Source organism: Eleutherodactylus coqui, chromosome 4 (genome assembly GCF_035609145.1).
Source record: "Eleutherodactylus coqui strain aEleCoq1 chromosome 4, aEleCoq1.hap1, whole genome shotgun sequence".
Taxonomy (NCBI): domain Eukaryota; kingdom Metazoa; phylum Chordata; class Amphibia; order Anura; family Eleutherodactylidae; genus Eleutherodactylus; species Eleutherodactylus coqui.
In genome coordinates this window covers 224,518,250-224,545,482 of record NC_089840.1, presented here as the reverse complement: position 1 = coordinate 224,545,482, position 27,233 = coordinate 224,518,250, and the positions used below count along the sequence as shown (strand labels likewise).

The following is a 27,233-nucleotide window of genomic DNA, read 5'->3' as shown; positions in this document are numbered from 1 at the left end:
GGTGATTTGGCTTGTTAAGTAGGAGTCTGAGATGGACCGTTTAAGAAGACGATGTTATCTCAGTAAAACATGAAAATACTTCCTACGTCTGGCACCCATGTTAATATAAGGAGAGGTTTCAGGAAGGCACAGCAAGAGACTGGAAGTCAAATGGTCATGAATTTTCAACAGCAGCACTTTACTGCAATGAAAACACTGGAGCAGAAGAGAACAAACAGGCAGTGTCTCCGAAACTGCGAGGAACGAACAAAAAACAGCAACATTCGCAATAAGTATTAAGACTTCTCACCTTCTGAAAGAAATCTTCACCACTTTTGCCTTTCCCTTCAGCCGCTGCTATAAAAGAAAAAAAAAGTCATGTAAGTACGATACACAAAAAGTAAAGTGGCTAAGAACAGAACAGGCAAAGAAAGCCGGAGAACTTCCACCGGCCACAACAGTCCTGACAGTCAGCGACGCCATGCAGTACCCAGTCTTAGTAGCAATAAGCACCCCCGCAGCCAAATTCTCCAAAGCTACAAAGAAGCGGAGAAACAACTTCTTGTACTTCTTGCCATTTGTGGTTTATTTAATAAACTTAAGGAAAATAAAAATACTACTAAATTTAGCAGAGGAAGTGTTTATAGGGGCCACAGCATATTCCGCATCCAATATTCGCAGGTGATGGGCATGGCAGACTCCGGAGAACCAGAAAGTCAAGAAGAAATTTGGGCAACTGGAATACAAACACTTTCCAAGAGTTTCACTTAAACTACTTGGGGACGACTAATAGTCTTTAAAAGTGTTAGTGGTTTGCACTTCTAGCACTTGAGGACGGGAGCACATGCTATAAAAAAAAAAAAGTACAACAACATGGGTGCAAAATAGAACAGCCAGTAGAGCTACCTACCGTGTTTCCCCGAAAATAAGACAGTGTCTTATATTAATTTTTATTCAAAAAGGTTTAACTTTTTTACATGTATAGCTGCCTGGACACTATTTAAATTGACTTTTTGAATTAACTGTTAGCAGGGCTTAATTTTGGACTAGAGCTTATATTTCAAGCATCCTCAAAAAGCCTGAAAAATCATTTTGCATCCTCAAATTCTGGAAAATCATGCTAGGTCTTATTTTCAGGGTATGCCTTATTTTCAGGGAAACAGGGTACCTCTTTCTAAACAAGGTAGGTGTCCTGTACATCTACCTAACCTCTCGTGACATTTCTGAACATGCTGTCATGTACACAAGATATACCACCATTCATGGCCATTTAAAAGACTTGCATCCTACATAATTTTTAGTAGCATTTCCTCTCTGCAGGCTCACTCCAATTCTCGGTTTTCTGAATCAAGTGTCTAAGAATAGCTGCTTTATCTTCTCCCAAACACAGCACATAGAAGAGATTCTGCTCCCCTCTCATATACAGAGAAGCAGCAGCAGAATGGAAGATCTACAGCAGTACTGAGCAGTGTAGATGAGATTTCTGTAGTTGTGAGACAGTATAACACTATTAGGTGCAGCAGAAAGTGTCTGCGCTTCATTCACTTAGTTCCTCCCTCTTCCATATAGACTTATATGAGCAGCATGAGATCTGTCAGGGAGCAGTTAGTTCATCTTGTCACTCAACATACATTTCAGCAGGTTTTCAGAGTGACTGAACAGCTTATAACCTGATCAAGTTAACTCCAACTGTGGCTTATGTAGGCGGGTGTCCGCTGTCAGACAGCGGACACCAATCCTGCTTCATACAGCAGCAAATACTGCCATTCTTTATATACGTCCTATCTCACTTCTCGCTCAGACGCAGCGAGAAGTGAGCGAACCAGTAATTTTTATGCTGGCTGAAGTGAACAAAACGGAAGGTAAACGAATAGTTCACGATGGCTTTGCGTAATAATTGTTACGTTTAAATGCATTTTCAAATTTGAACAAATTTTGCACGATAATCGGCCCATGTGAACGGCCGATGAGAACCCAACCTGCTCCTGCTACATTGCAGGAGCTTTAATCCCACGTTGGGTATTTACAATGGCCGGGATTAAAGCCTAGGACCAAGTGCCGTTAATTTATGGCGCTTGGTCCTCATCAGGTTAAATATCTGTCTAGACATTCTCACAGGACCGACAACCAGCGCCACAACATTAGCCAATGATTTCCCTTTTCAATAGATATTTGTTGCAGGCAACACCAAAATGTAAGTTCTGGGCTATATAAAAAACGGACGCCAAGTATGGCTAATTTTCCCAATCGTAAATGAATGATGGTTGTACTTTCCTTATCTTCCACTCCATTATAGAAAATACCTTCAATCCCAATTTCTTTCTCTAGATCTCCTCTTGACAAGTTTGCCAGTCATAATTTTCACCCATTTCCAATCCTCTCTATCCTCAGTCGCATCCATCTGGCCTGATGAATCGGCCCGTTGGTATCCTTGACCCTTTCCAATCCAATTTCTATCCTGGTTTTCCTAGGGGGCTTACTCTTTTTCTGCCATTATACAACAGCGCTCTCTGCTGGCTAAAGCCAGTACTGCATGAGGTGACACATTGGATAGGCTTTGACAGCAGAGAGGCTGGCAATATACAGTAAGAGAACCCCGACGGACGTCTTCCAACACCGGAGCTGTACAGCCTTAAATCATAATGTCTTCAGACGTCAGACAGTGGATTGGAAAGGGTTAATGTCCATGGAGCAGGAGAACCATCACACAGCAGTACATTCTTCTTGTCGGATATTCTTCGAATACAAGGTAGTAGGAATTACAATATTGCCCTCTCGAGATCTACTCCTTTCCACATCCAAATATTCAATCATCTCCATTAATGATGAATGGCTATTTGATTTCACTTCTACATTCTCACATTTTTCTCAATCTGTATAACTTCATTGCCAGAAATCTTCATATAGACTTTGGATGTCAAGAGTGACAAACATGACTACATCAGATAAATGCATGGAATGCTAAACAGTCATCTCTTTTAGAGTATGCAAGAGGGAACTTACCCCCGGACACAATAGGTCACCATGGGGAACTTAATTCCTTGTAGATGTGTGAAAAAAGCATTAAAGGGGTTGTCCCGCAAAAGCAAGTGGGGTTCAGCACTTCTGTATGGCCATATTAATGCACTTTGTAATATACATCGTGCATTAAATATTGGCCATACAGAAGTTATTCACTTACCTGCTCCGTTGCTGGCGTCCCCGTCTCCATGGTGCCGTCTAATCTTCAGCGTCTAATCGCCCGATTAGACGCGCTTGCGCAGTCCGGTCTTCTCCCTTCCGAATGGGGCCGCTCGTGTCGGAGAGCTGCTCCTTGTAGCTCCGCCCCATCACGTGTGCCGATTCCAGCCAATCAGGAGGCTGGAATCGGCAATGGAGCGCACAGAGCCCACGGTGCACTATGGGAGAAGACCCGCGGTGCATCGTGGGTGAAGATCCCGGCGGCCATCTTACTAAGGTAAGTAAGAAGTCGCGGGAGCGCGGGAATTCGGGTAAGTACTGGACGGTTTTTTGTTTTTTTTTACCCCTGCATCGGGTTTGTCTCGCGCCGAACGGGGGGGGGGGGGGGGGGGGGGGGCTATTGAAAAAAAAAACCCGCTTCGGCGCGGGACAACCCCTTTAAGGGAGCATCCAGAGTGCCTATATTATATCTGTTACTGAAATTACACAACTCCCATCTACATGGCATCCTCCAGCAGAATATCAACCTCCTGTTTCCATATAAGCGTCAGATCCCCGGTCAACTGTTTATAACCCTAGGAATCAGATAGCTCTACTTCACCCCAACATTGTATTCTACCCATCACAACTGTCGCACCCCCCTTCCCCTCCCCCGGTCAGCTTTTTTTGGCAATTTATCAGTTCTCAAACTTTTAACAGTTTTTTCTCTTAGAAGGTTTGCGTACAAATTGTCCATTACCCAAGGAAAGAGGCCATGAACTGGTGAGTACCATTGGTACTGAGCCCCAGTAATAAGTGCAAAGAGCGCAGCAAGCTAGCCCATCTGGTATGATCCCACGGAAGAGTTACTGTAGCACAAACGGCTAAAAGGTTAAAGCTTTAAGGAACGGTCCCGATTAACTTTTAAATAACCACTTAGCCAATCACAGGCTTCAGTGAAGATTCTGTCATTGTCACTGATGTCTGTGATTGGCTGTGGGGCTCACATACACAATGGAGCAGACCCCAACCACAAACCGCTTCTACTGGGATCAGTGGGCTGCAGCTCTGGACGAAGAGCCACTGGAGGCGGCAAGGTACCTTTACATGGGAAGACTGCTGAGCACATAAGTTCTTGACAGCCTTCCCACAGTTCTATGAATGGCTGGGCATTGTTCCAGGCCCGCCTGCCTTCAATCACAGTACACAGGTAGTCTCTCATAGTTGAACTGCTTGTCTATACAAGTCAAAAGTTGCTTGGTTCTTAGTTCCACTAGTTTTTAAGTTTCTCACTCAGTGCCTTGTCAGGAATTGTGTGTACACAGGACTATTCTCACCAAAATTAGCCATTTCCAGCAATAATTGCCCCGTGTAAGTACCGCCTTATGTCTTTTTTTATAACTTTCCATAGCTGTAAGTTTTGGGGGCAGGTTTTTAATGTTACAGCTGAGCAGTGTATGTGATCATTAAGTTACGCACGTCTGACTTGACCCATCATAACAATGGAAGTAATTACATAACATAAAAGTTGCTATTTGCAGTTCCCATCTACACAGAGGGGAAGACGACGACCTTTGAGTGTCCAAGCTTTTCTCTGCCGTGAGCCAACTAAGGGAGAACAGACGGAAGCATGGCTGTGGAAAGACCCATTTTAAGAGTACATTAAAATAAATTAAGCCAAAACCTTACTAATAGACAAACTAATCACTGGGCAGTAAACAAGAACTAGTTTGGGATTTCATGGTACCATGAGAGTATTCCTCAGACACCCATTTGGCGCTTACTGAGCCTTTACTTTAGAAAAGAAATTATTCAGCTTTATTAGACTTTTCATCCCAATATTCCCTCAGCAGTACGCCATATAGGCTCTCAGTTTTAGTCCGCTCGAGAACTATTGGATTACCGACGTGTGCTCCAACGAAAATATCTACTGGTTTAACATGTGTTAACCATTAATGATAGCGATACTCAAGTTGACTTTCTTAATTACAAAAGAAAGCATGTGTAGAGGTGGATTTCATCACACGGACTGCAACATGGAACTAATCCGCTTCTTGGAATTAAAAAATGGATACAAAAAGGTCAACACAAAAATTTGTTAGTTACATTGGCCCATAGCTATATTGATTAGGAAAAAAATATAAAAAGTATATATATTTTTTTTGGAATGTTCTGCTTAGCCAATGTACTAACAGCACATAGTAAAGCCTCATGCACATGGCCGAACTGTGGATCTATTCAACATCCATGTTGTATAGCCAGATGGCGCTCATAAATGTGCATAGAGGTCTTTTTTTGGGGCCCTTTCACATGGCACGATTGTGCAAATCATAAGATCGAGTGGTTTGCACAACAGGTAGATGCATGCAGGAAATGTTCACTGAGCGGATCTTTCAGGAAGACCTAAAAATAATTTGTCTGCTGCAAATCCTTGGGCTTAAATAGGAGTCTTAATGGCAGCAGATTGCCTAGAGGCATGCTTGTGATCTAATGAACGATCAATACTACCCAATTACTGTTTGTACATAGCTTGCCAAGCACGCATTTGTACTGATTGCTCTTTACAGCTGCTCACATGCTTATTGCAGTTTATCTTTCAATGTCAGAAACGGCCCGTACTAAATCTCCACCTGCCTGGAAATTAACAAGACAGCTTTTTACTATTGTATTCATGTGGGAAAATAAAAATGGGAGATTGTGGAACGCTCTGATACACTACATTTGCAAAGATTTGTTAAAAAGGGATATGCGGTCCGTGAGGACCCATGGCACGGGTCCTGAGATAGCATATTTGGCCAATATATCAACAGATCCCTCATTAGTGCTTGTGCAGAAGCAGTCTGACCTTAATGCTGCGGTGCCATGGGGGGGTCAGTGCTCTGCAAAGTTCACTTAGGTGCAGGACAGCCCGCCTAATCTAAAAGCATGGGTGCCACCAATAGGCTGTAAGCCTGCATGATGTACTACATGTAATTGATTGGCACCCTATAGAAGCCGTATGAATGGGCAAGTAATACAAAAGCAGTTCCTGAGCAGTAGATGCGAGTTAGTGTCCATTGGTATTTTATAGCTTTTGCTATATAGTATGCTGATGGAAATCTATGGTTGTGCCGGCGCCTTTGTACCTTTGCTTCAGTAAGCACGACTTTTTCTGTAACTTTTGAATATATTCATCAGACGCCAAATCAAAAAAGAGAATTTCTCCCCTAAAAAGAACTAAGAGTATCTCTGTATAATGGCACTTTGTATGCTGGTCTCCATATGGGAACGGCATAGGCACACCCCACTATGCATAAAGCCCAAGAGATCCCTAATCCGTTTTTATAGGTTTAAAGCTAAAGTTCTCTGAAAAGGTTACTGTAAGCGACACAGTTGAAGTGTCTGGAGGTTAGAAAAAGCGTAAACCGCACAACGGCCTACAGCCAGTTGGGCTTTTGCTAGCCACCCCATAACATATTGGTTGGTAGTTGGAGAGACATTCCCTGTTCATCTAGTGGAGCATGTTAATGGTTAGCAGTCGAGGTTACTCATTGATTGTGGACAAGTTTCCGGGGGATCTGAAGTGATTAGATCACCCATTAGAAACCTAAATACTTGGTCCGCTTCCATTCCTCAGACATTTCTAACATTTCTTAAATATCTTAACTCCTTAGTGCCTTGCAGAGACTTTCATCAAGTTACATTTACATTCGCTGGTATGGTTAAAGTGTGGAACATTAAATTGTGTCATCCATTGTGCAGCGTAGTGCGGTTTACATTGTTGGGACAGTAGTCAAAAGGCAAACCGAGAGCGGCCAACAGATACATTATATAGTGCGTAAAGATCAAACATTTATATTTTTACACATTGCAAGCGATCAGCATTTTGGGGAACTGAGGATCGTGGTTTGAAGACCAGTGCAGGGACCCTTCACATCCGAATGTGAGGTACTGATGTAGAGAAACGCACACTACATTTCCGGATTTTCGAGGATTCTGAATTCTAAAAGGATGTTGAGACCATTCTGTCCAGCACAAGTGTCAGAAACTAAGACCGCCTGCACACGGCAGAGCCAGATTCCGCATGCGAGTTCCAGCTCTGACCGCGGCCGGCGTTCTTTCATTTTCACCTGCATTGCGAATTGTTCGGACAACTCGCTGTCAGACATACGCAGTACAGATATTTTTTGCTTCAAATGTTTGTTTTTTTCCCGCGCTGTTGGTAGGCGATGACACGGGTAGCAGCAACCTATCCGCAACAACATTAGACAGCTTCTATTGACTAATGGAATCCGTGCAAAAATGGAGCAGGCTGCGATTTTTGGTCCGCGAACGTAAAGTACAATTAATTTCCACTCGTGTGCAGGAAGAATCGATCTCCCATAACATGGCACTTGCTGCGGATGAGCGATACGCAAGCCACTGTCTGGTTTCATGTATGACAGATCAGAAATCACATTTGCTTGGGAGGTGTGTGTAGGGGGGGGGGGGGGGGGGTTCTAGTTTTTTTTTGTAAAATCTCTACACGGGTTATACACAAGTATCAGGCCAAAAAAAAAAAAAATGTTGTATGCTTGTATTATCAGATATTGCATTTGGGAATGCCGTGTGCTCTCCAAGGGGGTTTTCCACCACAGCTGGTAAAAATAAATCTGAAACAAGGCTCTTGCGTGGACCACTTCACCGAAAGTCTTCAGCGGTACTGCTCACCTGTTGCAGCACTTTATGGATTGGTAACGCATGTGGCCGCTGCCTGCTCACGTCAATTGCCAAACAATGCAGAGACGGGAGATAACTGTGTGGCGGAGCACCAGTAACAGGGGTGAAAACTATTGAATTACGGGAAAAAATGCAACAACGTTTCAAAGCCAAATTAGCTTCTTCAGGCAAATCACAGATACCAACAACGTGCCAATAACCACACACAATATCCTGCAGTTTGTGGGTTATCAGTATAAATGAGGAATAAAGTAGATGGACATTAGTGTTTATCTTTAAGACATTAAAGACATTAGGAAAGCCTGTGGTGGCAAACCATGACTTTTAGCATATAACTCAAAAACTATTTATTTTGTTAAATTGTAAAAAAAAAAAAAAAAAAAAAAAAAAAACCTGCATCTAATGAGACGTTTTAGCCTGAAGCATGAAATCTGAAAATTAAATCCATACCATTATACATGAGAATTGCGATTTGACAATGCTAACAATATTTAAAGCAATTTTAAATAAACCGAATTAAGAGCATCACTATCCCGCACTTATCCATCCTCTGACTCATTATTCAACATTTGCACATGACCCAGTAACCTTGCTGACAGAAATTCTTGTAGTCCAGCTTGCATTAACCCTTTCCTAGTGGATAGGATTTTTTGCTTTATTATGTTTTTCAACTTATAAACGCCTATTTATTATTTGTCGTATATGGCAAAAATGAAATATTGGGTGTGGGAGGTTTTTACATGATCAAAAGTAAACACCGGAACACACACAGGCAGAAGTTCATGAAATGCAACATCAGGAAAAGAAATATTTTGAAAAAAGTTAAAAAGTCATAACCCTAATGGACATGGATAATAAGACTCAGATGATTCATACAAATTGACATCACAAATTCCATTCTGGGACCAGAGGTTGTACAGATTCTGGGACATACTTTAACCCCTTAACGACTGCCCCATCAGGAAACTACGTCCTCAGTAAGTGGGCTTTAATCCTAGAGGACGTAGTTTTATGCATCCTCTTTGGATTAATGCCCACTGGTCTAAGGATGTGACATCTCCATGCTGTCGGTGCCGCAGGTAGCCGACAGCATGGAGCTGTCATCCCAGGATGCGGGCAGTCCCCCCCGGTATTGCGATCGGCGATATCCAATGGATAGCGCCGATTGCAAAAAAGTAAAGAAAAGTGCCTAAAAAGTTAGATAGTCAGCTGCCCTGATGGATCGGATCCATCAGAGCAGCTGAAAATTCTTACCTGGCTTGTCGGCGGTGTCCCCCGGAGATCGGGTCCTCCCGGACCCGCCGGCGGCCTTCTGCGCATGCGCGCCAGGCGATGTCAGGCGCATGCGCAGAAGCCCAAGAGCCCCCGGCAAATTTGAAATCTCCTGGCTCCCGGCTCCTGAAGGTAGCCAGGAACGAGGAGGTGTTACCGGGGACCGCGGTAACCATTGGATAGCGGCGATCGTGAAAAAGTTTGTTTAAAAAGTCAGTTTCACCTCCCCTCATGGATCGGATCCATGAGGGGAGGTGAAAATACTCACCTAAGTCCTCCCCGATGTCCCGGGACCCGAATCCCCGTCTGCGCATGCGCACCCGATAATTGACATCGGGCGCGTGCACAGACGGGCTTGAGCCCCGGGAAATTTAAAATCCCTCTGCTCTTGGCTGCCATGTGTAGCCAGGAACAGAGAGATTATACCGGGGACATGATCACTGTTATCCAATGGAGGACAGTGATCATGTTAAGTTAAAAAAAAAAGTGTAAAAAGTGAAAAAAAAAAAAAAAAAGTAAAAGTAAAAGTAAAAAAAAAAAAAGTTTTAAAAAAGTTAAAAAAGCATTTCATCTCCCCCCACGGATCATATCCGTGAGGGAGGATGAAATGACGTACCTAAGGCCCGCGGATTTATCCGCGGACCTTACTCCAGCTTCTGTGCACACACCCGTCGCCAAAATGGCGGACGCATGCGCAAAAGCCGTGGATTGCCAGGATAATTTAAAATCTCCCTGCTCCTGGCTACAAAACTTAGCCGAGAGCCTGGAGATTTCACGGGAGGCCGCGGTGAGTGGTTCCTGATCACGTGTTCACCGTTATCCAATGGATAATGGCGATCACGTAAAAGTAAAAAAAAAGGTGAAGCTTCATCTCCCCTCACCGATCCGATCGGTGAGAGGAAATGAAACTTTTTACCGGAGGCCTCCGTATTTGCACTCCGACGCGATCTTCCTCCGTGAACTTACCCAGATTCTGCACATGCGACCGCCGGCAAAACAGCGAACACATGCGCAGAAGTCGGGGAGCACAGGAAATTTAAAATCTCCTGGCTCCCAGCGACCAACGGTCGCCGAGAGCCTGGAGCATTGACGGGTGGGCTCGTTGAGCAGTCCCCGGTCACGTGATAAAAAGGTAGCGATCTACCTTAGGCCGGTCTCACATGACCGGATAGGAATTACGGATTCCGCATGCATCTGATCCGCGGTAATACGCAGATGAAGCACATTGGATTACACAATTCCGCTCACATTAGCAGGTCGGAGTTGCGTAATCCACTCGCAGAAAAGAGAACGCAGCAGGTTCTATTTTACCGCGGATATCCCCAACATAGAGCCCACTGTGCTCCATGGTCACGGATATACCCGCAGCCCATACGCAACTACATTGTATACGGGCTGCGGGTACCCGCGTCATCGCTAAGCGACTGCGCGGGAAATACAAATTTAAAAAAAGTACTGCGAATGACCGCCTGTGTGAGTAGGCAGTTATGCGCAGTACATTACGCGGCCGTACGCAGGGTCACAGCCGGGCTCACAGCTGGGATCCGCTGTGGGCCTCCGCAAGCGGATTCCACCTACGGCTGCGTGAGCCCGGCGTTATTCAGACCACTACCTGTAATACGCAATTTACAAGAAGCCCCGGGAACACTCGCCTTCCTGCAGTTCCAGGAACACCTTGTTGTGCGTTTTTTGTGTGAGACCGCCGCACCGCAGCAAGCTTACAGAGACTCTCAGAGCGCCACTTTTTACACCTTATACCCACCACTGAGGTCAAGAAATGACCCCCAAAAAGCATGAGAGGAGGGGGGATACCGGTTTAATTGCCCCATGGGCCCATCCCAACCAGCCTCCGTAATTACCCGTGTCTTCGGAAATACCACACAGTTCACATTATTACTTTTATCTAAGATTTGGGGAACGCCGAAAAGGGCGCGGAGTGTGTGGGGGAGGGGCGGGGGATTTTTAGGGAGTCAATTTTTATTCCGTACAAATGAACAATGGGGCCTTGAATTTATTCAGTTCTGCCCTGAAATCCAACGGGTGTTCCCTGCATTACAGGCCTAACCATGTGTCCTATAAGTAGATTAGGGCCACAATGGGTATGTTTTTGAACACGGGACAAAAGGGGGTATCCATTTTGGGGTGAAGGTCTTCATTCCTATGTAAACTGTACAAAAAAACCTGTTTTTAAATTGACAAAATTGCCAAAAAAATGAAAAACCTAATTTTTTTTCTGCTTTGCTTAGATTTATTCAAAAACTGTGGGGTCAAAATATGCAGTACACCCCTAGATGAATTCATTAAGGGGTCTAGTTTTCAAAATGGGGTCATTTGTTGGGGTTCTTTATCGTTTTGGACGCTCAATGGCTCTACAAGTGGGCAATGGGGCCTGGAATTTATTCCGTTGTACCCTGAAATACAACGGGTGCTCCTTCCATTATAGGCCTAGCCATGTGTCCTTTAAGTAGATAAGGGCCACAAGGGGTATGGTTCTGAACACGGGACAAACAGGGGTATCCATTTTGGGGTGAAAGTCTACATTCCTATGTGTGCTGTACAAAAAAACAAACTGTTTTTAAATTGATACAAATGCCAAAAAAATGAAAATTGTAATTTTTTTCCTACTGCTTTGCTTAGATTTATTCAAAAATTGTTGTGTAAAAATACACAATACACCCCTAGATTAATTCGTTAAGGGGTCTAGTTTTCAAAATGGGGTCATTTGTTGGGGTTCTGTCGTTTTGGCCGCTCAAGGGCTCTACAAGTGGGCAATGGGGCCTAAATCACCTTTATGCTAAATGCTATCCATTTTGGGGTGCAAGTCTTCATTCATATGTGTGCTGTACCAAAAAAGCAGTTTTTAAAACGACAGAATTGCCAAAACAACGAAAATCACATTTTTTTTTCTTGCTTTGCTTGAATTCATTCAAAAACTGTGGGGTCGAAATGGGCAGTACACCCCTAGATAAACTCGTTAAGGGGTCTAGTTTTCAAAATGGGGTCACTTATGGGGGTTCTCTTTGGTTTTGGCCGCTCAAGAGCTCTACAAAAGTGCTATGGGTCTAAAACGCCTTCAAGCAAAATTTATGTTCTGAAAGACACCAACTACTCCTTTCATTTTGGGTCCCGTTGTGCATCCAGACATAAGATTAGGGCCACAATGGGTATGTTTCTGAACACGGGAGAAACGGGGGTATCCATTTTGGGGTGTACATCCTCATTTTCATGGGCAATATAGGAATAAAATATGTCTTTAAAATGACATATTTGCAAAACTATGACTTTTTATTTTTCTCCTCTAAATTGAATTCCCGAAAAAAACTGGTAGGGTCAAAATACTCATGACACCCCTCAGTGAATACATTAGGGGGTGTAGTTTTTTAAATGGGGTCATTTGGGGGGGGTATTATTCTGACACTCATGAGCCTTTGCAAACTTGGCTTGGTGCAGGAAAACAGTGTTCCTCAAAATGCTGAAAAGTAATGTTAAATTTGTACGTCCTATAAATGGTTAAAAAAAACACAAAAGTTTTTCAAGTGTGCATTCAGAATAAAGTAAACAGATGGAAATATATATCTTATCAAAAATTTGTACAGTATGTTTGGACATATTTGAGATATTAGTTGAAAATTTGAAAAATGACAATTTTCAAAATTTTTCCAATATTGGTACTTTTAATATACACAAATTATATCGGTCTCTTTTTACAACCAAAATGAAGTACAACATGTGGCGAAAAAAGAATGTCAGAATCACTTGGATATGTAAAGCCTTTACGGAGTTATGCTACGTTGAACGACGCATGTCAGATTTCCAAAATTTGACTCAGTCACTAAGGCACAAACAGGCTTTGTCACTAAGGGGTTAAAACACATAAGATCCAAAAAATACACAGAAAAAAAATCTGTGTAAAGTCAAGAAATTTAAAGTTAATCGATAAGGGACGTTAAAATCATGTCTACAAGATAAAAAAAAAAAATCATGAACAACGTTTTCTATTTCTACAGGATTTTAACTTCTCATTTTACATAAATGTCTTAACTTAAAGGGGTTGTCCCGCGACAGCAAGTGGGGTTAAACACTTCTGTATGGCCATATTAATGCACTTTGTAATATACATCGTGCGTTAAATATTGGCCATACAGAAGTTATATACTTACCCCCTCCGATGCTGGCGTCCCCGTCTCCATGGCGGTGACCAAACTACTCCTCTGGTCGCACGAGCAGTCGCGCTTGCGCACTGAAGATTCCTCTTCTGGATGGTCCGGGCTCACGAGCTGTGTCCTGGCTCCTCCCTCTTCTCCGCGTAATCGCGTAGCTCCGCCCCCATCACGTGGTGCCGATCAGCCAATGGGGTGGCTGTAATTGGCAGTGGAGCTCAGACTGGAGAAGAACATCCACGGTGCACCATGGGAGAAGACCCACAGTGCACCATGGAAGAAGACCAGTGGTGCACCTTAGGAAATGACGGCGGCCATCTTGGAAGAAGATTTTTATAACTTCATGAAACAGCTTCATGGTGAGTAGAAGCGCTCTAAAAAAACGATTTACAGGGGTAGTTTGTGATGCTTGCTTAACACGGGGGACTGGGGTGTGAAAATTTTTTCGTTTTGGCCGCGGGACAACCCCTTTAAACTATGCATAGAAATGAATTTAAAATTTAAGTATTTCTTAGGCTTTTGTATGGGTGAGCGGACCTGAGCCACTGCTGGTCCCAGAATCACATTTTCTCATTTGTATGAGAGATTTATTCATGTCTTTCAATAAGTTTTTATGATTTATCCTACATGTATGATAAAGGTGATCCTGCAGTTTGTGGGTTAGCAGGTGTATATCACTGATCATTCGGTATCGTCAAAGATTCGCCTAAAGGTGCATTTGAGTGATTTTTTAAATCATTAAGCCTAAGCGAGCAAAAGTGCACAATCGTTTGGTTTAAATGTGAGCCAACCACTGAATGAACGAGAACTGCTCACTTCTCATTCGTCTTTCAGTCTCAGCCAGCATAAAAATCGTTGGCTCGTTCACTTATCGTTGTTTAAAAGACTCCACACTCAGGGTTTGACATAGAAATGTAAAGTGATTGTTCTCAGAAAGAGAAAAAAGTAATCTTGTAGATATGATACCTTTTAGTGGCTAACAAAAATACATGATGTTATTGCAAACTTTCCGATCTTCTACGGACCCTTCCTCAGGCATATGGATCCGAAAGCTTGCTATATCATGTATTTTTCTTAGCCTTTAAAGGGTATCATATCTACAAGATTAATTAGTTTCTCTCACTGGGAACAATCACATTTTGCTCTACTGGCTAACATGGTACCAAAACCTTTTTTTTCGTTTTATGTAGAACTGTAAAACTCTGAATGAGAACTGAAGAATTCTCAACGATGGTCTGGCAGTATAGACAGGCTGAATGAGTGAACGAGTTAGCGGTGATGTTACTTGGTTTTTCAAAGGAGCATAGACTCCTCTAAAAAGGGGGAATAAGGAAGAAGCCAGTTCAGCCTTGAAACTTGTAGCCATTTCCCAATAATTCAATAAAGCTTCTCTGTTGGAATGGTGGTCCGCTAACAGCATCAATTCTTCCCTGGTGTCCAAATTATTTTTCCACCGTAGATCGTTATTGCATGTCCACAGGACCTGCAACTTTGGTCTGATGGGTGGCAGCCTCTGAGTTAAGAGGACAAGGAGTCTCCAGCTTTCCATAGGCGCTCTTAAGGTATATGGCCTCAAGGTGTGTCTTGTAAAAGTGGTCCCTACTCAAAAAATCTGAGCCATCGATTCATTACATGGTCAGCCATTCTGTTGAAGTCTAGTCACATAATTTACTACATTTTTAATCACAGCTCATAGATGACTATGGGTCTAATTTTTCAGGAGAGGTTTTGGTTTTTGTTTATCTTCATGAAGACACTTTAAAAAGTCCACACCTTAATTCATCTTTAGTCAACCAACAAAGGGACACATTTGGTAGAATAGGCAACACTCAACGTTTCCGTTTAAAGCTACTGCTCATCTCGTACTGTTTTTTTCATTAAGGCGACGTACTTTACATATCCTTTCTTAAGGTTTTCTATATTTGAAATGCAATGGCCGACTCAGAAAATGCCTTTGGAAAAGCGAACTATGCTGTTTGCTTGTCTCTGCTTAACCTACAGTAGGTACCTATGTGATTTACACGTGTATTAAAATTTCTCATCTACCATGCCTAAAAGTAGAAATTTTTCTTTATATCATTTCATCCTATAATAAAGACGAAAAAGGTGATGGAGAAGGGGGAGAAAAGGTAATCCAGCCTTTTCATCATCGGCATAGCACGCCATCGTTCATCCCTCTGTAGGGTTACTTGTCTAGATTCCGCCTCTAGGCATTTTCTGGCCTTGCTTTTCTAACAAACTGCTTAGACCACACTTGCATAGATAGTATTACATAAAAATGAAGAACTATGCCATTCCAGGAAAAGGAGAACAGAATGAATTCACTGTATGGAAATAGAAAAAAGTATAGAACTCTTTAGAATAGGGCAGGTCAGATTCGAAAAAATAGAGACTGAACACCACATGAAGCAAGTATTACATGTAATTTAGCATCAGCCTCATTCTTCATCAACATTAAGCCTTTTGAGGTCTGCCAAAATAAAAGCCCTAGTCTTATCCAAACAAGTTCTATTGATCCTTCTCAAGTTCATATACAGTACCAATGCCAGTGGGTAGCAGTAAAGGCTGGCTCAAAAAGAAAGAAAAGGGAGCTTACTACTATACAAGGATGACATACAATAGCAAAGAAAAACCTGTGTGAAAGGGAATTCGTGACTTAATTAGCCTCAAACTAAGGTTATAAGCTAAAGTGACAGGGGCCATCAAGTCAAAGTGTAACTTATACTTGAGCCCAACCTCATTGATTGATTCCCTCAATGTCAGCCTGCAAAGTTGACACCCAGTCCATTGAGCAGACCCTTTAGTCATTATGTGAGTGTGCATGAACTATGCAAAGTCAGAGGAAGGTGTGTGCACAAACATGCAATGAAGTCTAGAGATATGCAAATAAGGAAGATGGAACAATACCTCCGATAGGTGGGGCTGCAGATTGCAGCATTCCTGCAAATCAATGCCTGACCCTTTATCCAGTTCTTTGAAACTGACTGGAAATTGAAAAAGCCAAAATCCATACATAGACAGCTGTTTCGGGACGTTTGCCCCTCAACAACATGCAGTAAGTGTCTGGCTCGGCTAGTGAGAAGTCTATGACATAGATCTGGAGGAGTAGTCTCTTAAGGAGAACCCCTAAAAAGGTGACCCCCCCCCCCCCAACACACACACATACAAATAAGGGAACCAAGGAAACTTAAAACTACAGGTCTAGTAAAAGGCAAACTATCATAGGTTTGATGAAAAATGTGCGCCTTAAAAAGTGAAGGACTAAGTCCAGTTATGTTAGCCCATCATAAGTTCATATAAAATTCACAAAATCCAATGTCCAGAATAAAAATTGGTGTATTTCTGAAGCTGTGAATGCAGATCTCTCTAATAAGGTCACTAAGCTTCATTTCTGGTTTTCCAGTCACTGGAGTTCTTAAAAACTAAGTTTAAAGTGGACATGTGAAACACTCAGATTGTCAATTGTCAGCCTGCCATTCAACAGTCCAAATATGGTTTTCACTGGATGGCTTCTTCTGGGGCATGAAGAAACCATCTGGAGAAACCCAGAGTCATGCTGCTGTATGGCATGCAGATGATATCAGTGGACAGGTTTTAATGTTGATGCCATTTAGACATTTGTGAGTAATAAAAAAGGGGTTTCTCCAAGACAAAAAAAGAAAAAGCTTAAAATGAACAAATATTGAATTCAACTATCTCCATGGTTCCCCATCCAGCCCCAGTGCATGCAACATGGAACTGCTCAGCCACTCACAGGCTTCAGTGGGGATTCTTCTATGGCCACTGAAGCCTATAAGTGGCTGATCACCACAATGGCCAGCACGTAACCACCTTCCGCTTCTTCTGGGTTCCATGCAGTGGGCACTGGGCCTGCAGGATTGGACAGGGAGCCATGGGGTTAGGTGAATTTGTTTTAAGCCTTCTCAACATTCTTAGAAAACCCATTTAAGAGAATCCTTTACGGATTTTAAAGAAAAAAACCTCAAGTGTAACTTTTTATAGTGTTTCAGTGCCGCGTGGACCCTTAGATTTCATGTCAATGGGATTCTGATAAATAGTGTTCCAGTTTCTACCATGGCTTGATTCCAAGGATACGGTTCTGAGCCATTTTCTGTATGTGGACAAGACGAGGCGATTCTAGGTTACCCCGTTGTTTGATTCTTGTGAGGAGGGGTGAAGTAAATTGTATGCAGGAGTTTTTTTTTTTTAATGTAGCGCCACTTAAAAATAATTAATTTAACATGTACATGATGGAGTCTTCCCTTGTTTTAGGAAGTCAAGAGAACAGACAAGAGTGGTACACCCTTAACAGAAACCTAAAAACACAAGCCCTAATTTCACTTGAGGGTTTGATAATTGAAAGCTAGTGAACAGAACGCCAACTGTCCATTAATTACTGATATTAAACATGCAGCAGCATTTAAAACCTTCACATAGCAGCAAATTATGAACCAAAAAGTAAATGGAATTCACACAACGCATCGGATTACAAAAGATGTACATTTCACGTTGACTTTCATACTTCTTTATTTCCACTTAACCCCAAATCAAGAGTAGTTTCAAGAAAAAGTTCTCCAGACATAAGCCATTCACTAGATATACAGTGGGCTTAAGTAGGAGTATCATTATCACAGACGTCTGAATTGTAGACAACATGCCTACCTCCTACCAAGGCTCGGTATCCAATTAGTGTTCTAGGAAAGTATGCAGGAAGTTCCACAGCTGCGGTGCAGATCTGTAGAAAACCAACATTGGAATCCCCTTCCTTACCACTAATACAATGCAAAGCCATTCCAAAAGAAACAGTCAGCATGGTGTTTATTATACTGAAGACAGAAAAGTAAATCATATTATAGAGGCTAACCCCTTCAGCTATGCCAACTTCCATAATAGCCCATGCATAACCTATGCACTCTGGAGTCAATGATTGGCAAATTATTGAAGGCAAGAAGAATTCACATGGCCGGCTGTGGCTCTACTTACTGCAAATCTCATTTCTGATTAGCTCCTTTAAAATGGTAAACTGAATCATGACTGGTATGCTGCATGGATTCAGTCTTTGGATCAATGTGGCATGCACCTACCCGTAAAGAGGTTGTTAATTTTTTTTTATTTTTGGTCCCCTTCTACTTTAAAGAATATATAGGTAATAGACTTACCAAGGCGCTAGAGTACCAAAACAGCACTCCAGCAGCATGGTATGTCTTCTTGCCTGGTCACGACCCGTAAACACGTTATAAAGCAGCCCAGGTGAAACCCGATCTTTTTTCAGGACGTTACCGACTACGTTTGGGTCTGTGCTACTGGTTGCAGAAGTCATGTGGTTAACCCTTTCCAATCCAATTTGCATCCTGATTTTCCTAGGGGGCTCACTCTTTTTCCGCCGTTAAACAATGGCGCTATCTGCTGGCTAAAGCCAGTACTGCATGAGGTGACACATTGGATAGGCTCCGACAGCAGAGAGGCTGGCAATATACAGTAAGAGAACCCCGACGGACGTCTTCCAACATTGAAGCTGTACAGCCTTAAATCATAATGTCTTTAGACGTCAGACAATGGATAGGAAAAGGTTAAACCCACATGGCCACTACAGACATTGTAAACAAATCAACAGGCAGATCGGACTATCAGCAGAGGTATACAGACATCTCATGACCCCCACTGCCAGCAATGGATTTTAAATTAGAAGACCTTGCATTCAACATGAATGACCAAGTGCTTGTTTTGCACGTGAGGTTTTTCATTATGATTTGCAATTAAAACCAAGCACAAAACTCCGACCTAAATGACAAAGTAATCCTCACTGTCCCAACATGACTGAGGAAGGATATTTATGCACCAATGTACTACGTTATTAATTTCTAGTAAATGGCATTTACATCATCTAGTAGGAATGTAATATAAATAAAAAGGGCACTTTGAAAAGCTACAGAAACAACTTGCAATCCGGAAAGGGATGCCTGACATTAATCAACCACTAAACACCACATCCAGGCATTGGGCACTATTTAATTGGACACTTAAATCCATAACTAGAGACCGTGGTCAACTCTTCGGACCGCCGCAATCCTCAGAATTAGATTTGAGTCTACATAGCAGCGCACCTGGCCGCATATATCTATATTACACTCAAGTTCGGCACTAACAACCAATCAGGTTGAATCAGGGAACCCAAACAACCAATGAGGTTGAATTAGACAAGCCAAACAACCAATCAGGTTGCTGGAATTGTGAATCAGAAACAATGAGGTTGCTGGAATTGCTCCATAGGGCCAAACGTAGTGTAATATGGATATATGCCAAGTGGCCAATAACTGTGCAGGTAACTGTCACCTGTCCCAATCTTCCCAGGGTTCCTGAAGCTTGGACTCCTCTGACCTAATGTGTACGTACAACTCTGAACCATCATAACATGAAGATGAGAACTTTTTAAAAGTTTCAGGGCAAACTGAACATGTATATTACTGGAAATTTTCCCGGTGGGCTGGCCAATGTCACCACCTCCACCATGATTACCTATTAGCACCGAGCAAGGCCTGCAAATTGTCAGCTCCCACAGGCTGCCCTTTGGTCAATAATCAGCAGTATGAACATCTACTATTCAGCACCTCTGCTGTGCATAACTTCCATGTACAGGTTTGCATAGGCAACCTCCAAATTTGAGGAACTGTATGGTCAGCAGTGCATTGCCCTCTGACACACAAAAAAACAACATCTCTGTAAGGTAAGGAGCTACTGACAGGTACTGAGGACAGGATACAAATCCCCCACAGACAGCAGGACTATAAGAGCCTGTGGGCATTCACATGTTCCACGTCTGATGTGGAGCACCTGATTCTGTGCAGTAAATGTCCTCTTGGGGGCCTTTAGGTTGGAGAAACAGGACAAAAACTGGGAGCGAGAATGAGGTCCCATCGTCACTCAATTAAACAGAGAACGTCAGAATAACCTGTGGCCGAGCACTTTTCTAGTCACGGACACAACATAGAAGATATGAAAAGTTATGATACTGAAAGGCAATTTTAAGCCACAAATCGATTGAAGAATTTGGGACTATAAAATTTATAACAACTCTTGACACTTTTCATAGTGTTAAATTCTTCATGAGGATTCATGCCTGAATAGGAAGTATGAGAAATATATAGCACAGATAACACTGCTGGCCTGGTGACCCTCTAACACTAATTCAGGGACCATAAAACCTTAACTCCCTTATCAGTGTTTAGTTAAAAATGTTTGCGTTTCTGTTGCAGTACTCCTTTACCAATCACATCCGTATCTGTGCCTTGTCGAATCCATTTAAGCCTGAAGCAGAACCCTGTGCTGGTTCGAAAGCCCTCATTAGCATCATGGATTTTTGTTAGCCATTAAAAAGGTATATCTACAAGATTACCTGATTTCTCTTGCTGAGAACGATCACATTTTCATAGATCATAATATTCACCCTGAATAGTCCTAAACACAGAAGGGCTACATTGTTCGTCAAAGAAATGTGGAAAGTCACATCCCGTCTCAGTTTTGTGTATTTACTCCAAGTTCAAAAGTTGAGAATTCCTTGAATTAGACACTAGTGAGTCATTTCAAAACAATCACCAACAAAAAGATCCTACATTTCAAACCATTTTAATTACTGATACACATGAAGGGCTAGACGTCTCCAAATTGATCTACTGAAAATAAATGTGTTAAGTCAGCAGTCTTTCCATTTGTTTTTGGGCAATTGTGCTCGATTTTTCTAAAGCAGCACCGGACATATGGAAGCAGTCAGACCCCGTGCTCTAAAGTACAGCAATTCACCTTTTCTAACAGATGTCCAAAAGAATTCTGTGTACCGTTACCCAAAGCAGAATTTCTCCCTGGATTGGATACAAAAAACAAGAACAAAAAGTCTAAAAATAGAGGGAACTGTCTTTCCAGCAGAACCACCACTTCCTGGGCGGGCTACCTATAACATCAAGATTCCCGCTAATTCCTTCAAAGGTTCCGGCTATACTTCAGCTCCAATAGTTTGTTTTTTATTTCATTTTAGGACTAATTACAAAAGTTAGCTCTGCTGTTCCACCACAAAATTGTTGAGCAGGGTCCAAATTTGTAGTTTTTAATATGTGGCCAAAATTGCTAAAACAAAAAGCAGGAATAGGTTGATATGGTGAGTATGTTCTGCACGCTCCAGCGACTCCGCAGCTTGAAACCATTTGAAACTTTTTAGAATTCCAAAATACAGTTCTGCATTACTTTTTTTCATACCGGTCCAATTTAACCGTTTATTTGGTTTCTTAATAAGGAGCAACATGTAGTTCATATGCAGGATGGCAGCCTTTTAAAGCAGTTTTCATGGAACGCACATTGATGGCCAATCACCATGGGTCCAAACCCATCACAACCCATCGTCCAGACCTTCATCACAAGCAAAAAGAGAAGCACACTGCTTCAGAGGCAACTAAATGTGACCGAGATGCAGTATAATGCCTGCATATACATTGAAAGGGCTGTGGCACACCGGAAAATGCTATGGCCTTCTCATACTTATGGGGGTCTGGGACTTCAGGGGTTGCACCAGAACAGAAAATTTCACACCTGTCAATAGGATAGGTGGAAAAAAAAAAAAAAAAAGATTGGTGGGGTCCCATGAGCCCCTTTTCTGCACTGCACTCACTGCCCACCTACCTGTCAGACTGAATGAAGCAGCGGTCGCATGTATGGCTCTGTTCCATTCATTTCAATGGTGCTGATTGAGATTACCTGCTGGAGATCATACAAGCGCTCTGTTAACTGAAGATGCATGAAGCTGCACTCCGCATGCGTGACTGCAACTCCATGCAATCTCCTCCCCATTGTAGGGGGTGCAGCAAGTCTGCATTGAGGAAGAGAAGGGGACATGGTAGCTCCGTTCTGGGGGTCTCAGCAGGGAGACCCCACCGATCAGACTCTTATCACCTATTCTATGTATACGAGATAGGATATTCTGGTGCAACCCATTAAATAATAATTTGCTGGCCTTTTTGGGTCAGTACCACTTTTCTGGATTCAGCAGGCTAGCTAATGTTCTGTTTTTTTCCCTTTATAGTTCTGTACATAATTGAAATACTAGGAAAAGCAATGCACTTTACACATTGTAGCAAGGCAGCTAATAAAGGGGCATATTTATGTCACCAAGTTACATGCGAGGCAAATGACAAATCTCTGCTGCACACACCATCATCTAGGGAAAGCTGGTTGGGTTGGAACTTCCACAGAAGCCACGCCGTTAATTAAGGTAATTAGTAGCGGGGAGGGCTCCAAGTAAGGTCTGAGCTGCTACTACTAGAATGCTTCTCTTTCTAGAGCAGAACCCAGGCAATGTGAAGTCGGGGAGCCACAAACACTTGGAGGCTGGGTGGGCAGATTCAGTTTTACACTTTTTAGCACGGTTTATGTGAAATGTTTTGTACAATATAAGTTACTAAAGTTTGCTGTGGTCCGTTTTAAACAAAAACCTGTGTAAAGCCAAACTTCTTCATGCACTTCGAAAATGGTGATACCTTGAGCAAATTGCCCCACAGGCGTCACAAATTGTAACAAACTGCAAGACACCTGATTGAGTATCAATAACCTTAAACATGCCATCGGTAATTACTTGCCTAACGCCATATGCAATGAAACGCAGAAATGCAAAGCATTTTTATAGTTCTCAGGATGAGAAAAACTCAGAAATGGAAATTTACCATAAAATAAGGTAATTCGGCAAAATTTTACGATTCAGAATCCTTCCCCCTAATGACTTTATACTGAAGTTAATGAAATAATTGTTTTCAAGTAATGAGAAGAAAAAGTACAAGTAGTGCAGACCATACAGCAAAGACTAGAAAAGTTACCAGCTGAGAAAACACTTTCAGAGAACTTAGGGAGAGGAGGAAAAAAAAAAAAAAATTTAAAATTTGAATAGTAAGGAAAGTTGATCATAGTAACACTTGGTCTGTACAACTCGATAGGAAAAACATGCACCGAAGATAAATGAGTCATTATTAAAACCTACATGAACCTCAAAATGATCTCACGTACTGGAGGTTACTAAAATATGACAAGGTATAAAATATACCACCAGCTAAATGCTCAACTCAGACGATTGAGAGGAATTCACTTTGCTCTTGCGTCAGCCTGTGTGAATGCAAAGTTTTTGGCAACGTAAATTCCATATACATACTATGGCAACCAGTGGGAAAAAAACAGCTGTCAGCTTCTGATGGTCCCATTAATTTCTAAGTAGACCCACACTCTCCTGTTAGGAATAGGTACTGTGTGACCCATCACCCTCATGCTGGGGTTCTCTCAAGGAGTCTCACTTTTATGACCCAAATCAGCAAGTCTAAAAGAAAACGAAGTTGTAGAACCACCATTTAAGGTGGATGGTCCAGGACTGGGTTGTCTATTGAAGCGAATGAGGCCAGGCTGCAGTACTACACAAGAAGTCTCATCAAGTCTACTTGGCTTTAACTAAAACATGGTTTCCCACAATGGACTGGCAGATATACACCCACTAGGAATATAGCCTTAAAGAGTTTTAGAATTTCAGAACATGGTCGCTTTCATGAATCCATATCCTGGGTCTGATACTGCAGATCAACCTCATTCGCTGGACCATCCAGTAATCACAGGTAAGGTCTCCAGTCCACGAGCGTCTATGATAGCCGGCAAAGACCACGTACGGCTGCGTCTCACGCGCAGTATGCAATTTTTTTTTTAAAGTTTCCCGCTCTGTTTTAGAGCGAGGATGCGTATAAAACCACCGATACCTAATGTATTGCGTATGAAGAACGTTTCATACGCCGCCTATACAAATGTATAGGGCTCACGCTGCGTGGTACACAGAGCTAGAACATGCTGTGATTTATCTTGCGTATCGATACGCAGCGTCCACACACACATCAGTGACAGTCTATTAATGTTCATTGGCTCCGCACGTATAATACACAGTGAACACAGTCGTGAAAATCAGCTTAAAGCTTCATGCCCACAGCCATGACGGACTCCGCCAGCAGAATATCACAGCGGAGTCCATCACAGTGCCCCCCCAAGTACCCCTTCCTCCTCTCTGATCCGCTGCGTGAATTCTGTAATCTGGGCCGGCGCGCATGCGCAATACAGCACCGGCAGTGACCAATGACGCGTCCGGCGGTGGTTGGAGACGAGTAATCACGCAATACTTCCGCTGTACTTCCATTTCTTACATGCTGCGGAATTCCATAGCGTGAACATTCAGCTATTAGGTTCAAACCCCATAAAGTTTCATCAAGATTAAGGGCTCCTTCACACTGGCGATGGCGATTCACGGGCCGATATTGACCTCACCATCCATGTGAAACCTGTGGATGTGAGGAGTTTTCACGTGGAAACAGCCTTGCATCACTGTGGGGATGAAGGAGTCCTAGCCGCAGCAGAGGATCGTGGAGTTCTCCCATTGCTTTCAACGGGCGATATTGCAGAAAATTAGGACATGCTGCGATTTTTTTCCTGCATCGCAACGCGCTGCCATGCAGGAAAACATCGCAAATGTGAATCAACCCATTCAAAAGAATAGGGTTCATATTTGTGCGTCTCGCACGATTTTCTCGCTAGTGTGAAGGCAGCCTTAGGCAGTCTTCATGTGAGCTGCAAACACTGCGGAATTTCCGCAGAAGTTCAGCAGTATTTCCAGTACAAGCCATGAGGAGGAGATTCCAGAAAGCTTTTTTTACATGGCGCGGAGACTTTCCACAATGTATTCAGCGTTTTTGAAAAACTGAAAACTCAACCCTTGAAATACAAAAATGAAATTTCGCAGATCCGCAATTAATAACCCAGCCAAAGCCGTACCATTTACCCAATGGTTGCCGGTATACAGTTGCAAAATGCCCACAGTAATTTTGCCACGCGTGAAGCCGACTAAGAAAAGAAATAAAAACTGCTCCATCCAACCTGTTCAATCATCCGGATTTGGGTATTTGTGTAACTCGAAGAGTTCCAGTTACTAGCGGAAGGACAAATGAGCCAGAGAACACAAGCGTGAGTCAGTGCTGAGCGTCAAGAACTGAATGAGAAGCAAATCTCACTGGACAGCTTTACACTATTAGCGGGTCAAATCACTTCTGCTGTGTTTGTAAAGTAATGAAGAAGCCATCTGTTTGTCCTGGACAGCACTTTGCCAGCTCACTTAGCATGCTCGGCCTTGACACTGGCATATTCCAGTTGACATAAAAATTAAGATGTAGACAACATCCATGGAAAAAGAAATTCCAGGCTAATAAGCATCTAAGAGATTAACACGTCCTTAAATATATTCCTGGAATCCCTAAGATGGAAAAGTCGTCCATTTTTACTCTTAGTTCTTGACTATCGATATACAAAATGTCACCGTCTACCGCTTATCCCCATGAGACACAACACTGTATCCTGTACAACCTGCTGAGAGCGCAGTATAATAATCCTGCTATCAGCTAATAAGTCTGGGGTTTTCTATTGACACAGTCAGTCAAGGATACAAACATGAAACCTAAAACTTACTTTGTAGTTTGGGGATTTTCTATGAACTTTTACATTTTAGGTGCAACAATGTCAAATCCTTATCACAGCTTGCTCGGTCTTCACCAAGATCAGTGGGAGAAGGTTTCTGCTGTAGAGATCTGCCCCCCAGCATACTGTATACAGAAGTCTTTTTTTAAAGCTGCTTCACTTTTAAAGAACTGGCCGCAACCGAGGCAGCTTTGGAAAATATAATATATAACTTTATATCCATTTTTTTATCCTTAAGGGTAGGTTCATATTCCGTGGAAAGTATGCATATTTCCGTGCAGGAAAATATATGCAGTTAAACTAAATATTTCTTACAATTCCAATCTTTCGATTCAAAAAGGTGCCAGATTCTCACAATGTAAACCATCCAAGCAGGACTCCAGATGGCAACTAAAATAGTCGCCAATGAGACCTGAATATCATTCAGCTCTTAGCTTTTTAGACCTGGCAACAAAGTCTTTTTGTAGCTTAGAGCCCTGCTTTATAAACTGTTTAAAAGGAGCACTGAAGGGCCATTATCATCCATCTTACTATAGAATATCCTGAAAACATGACCAGTTGGGGTCCCAGAGGACTGGGCTCACCCATCTGCAGACTGACTACAGTCTCCACAAACAACTTCTGCTGTTACAGTATGTAGTACATTGTATTGGGTTTACTAACTTTTGGCCAGAATGTGTGCGCTGAATGCCTGAATCATCCTGGGGAAGCAGAGGGGGCAGGCATTCAGATACCGAATGCCTGCTGATTGGAAGGTAAGGAAAGTACAGGACAGTGAACTACTGGTAGAATAGTAGGCCCGTGACACACCCTGTCTGAAAGTGACTTGGAAACAGCAGGACAACAGAAAAACAAGGAAGACCATCTGAAATGTAGATCTTAAACATGAAACAAGGTGCAAACAACAAGAACAACCTTTCCCTTTAGACACCTTGTTGAAAATACATGTACGTTTTAAAATGTAGCATTCTGGCTGCTTGTAGCTGTGAATAAAGGAAGCATGGGAGCTCACAGTATACTGTTAAGCAGATGGGCTCCCCCAGGGGTCACTGCAGTCAGAACTCAGATCCCTTAATTTTGACTTTTTAATCATTAGCTTTAATATATGCTCTCAGTGCTCTCACATGGGCATATTACAGCGTAAGAGTAATATGCAAAACATAGCAAAAAGTCATGAAATGTGTATTTGCCAAATGTTAAATTCCTAGCGCCTATATTGGTGCATAATACACAGTAAAATAAGATATGCTGCATTTTTTTTTTCTACACACCTGTGATAAAACAGTTAAGTGGCCCAAAATTTTTTTTTTTTTTTTTTTTTAAATCAATTGGCTTTTAGCAATGCGTGATATGCAGTGCCAATACACCTGTATGAGTGAGCCCTTAGACTAAACAGTCAGTCTGAATGGGTGTTGATTTCTGAAGGTAACTAAGCTG

The 27,233-nt window shown here is 42.4% G+C and overlaps 1 protein-coding gene across 3 annotated transcripts in view; it reads right to left on the bottom strand.

Moving 5' to 3' along the window:
• BICC1 (BicC family RNA binding protein 1) overlaps window positions 1-27,233 on the bottom strand; it is a 221,854-nt gene that overhangs the window by 126,523 nt on the left and 68,098 nt on the right. For all 3 annotated transcript variants that reach the window (XM_066600784.1, XM_066600786.1, XM_066600785.1), the window contains exon 2: window positions 290-336. In XM_066600784.1, coding sequence (XP_066456881.1) covers window positions 290-336 — 47 coding nt within the window. The remainder of the gene's footprint in view (window positions 1-289; window positions 337-27,233) is intronic.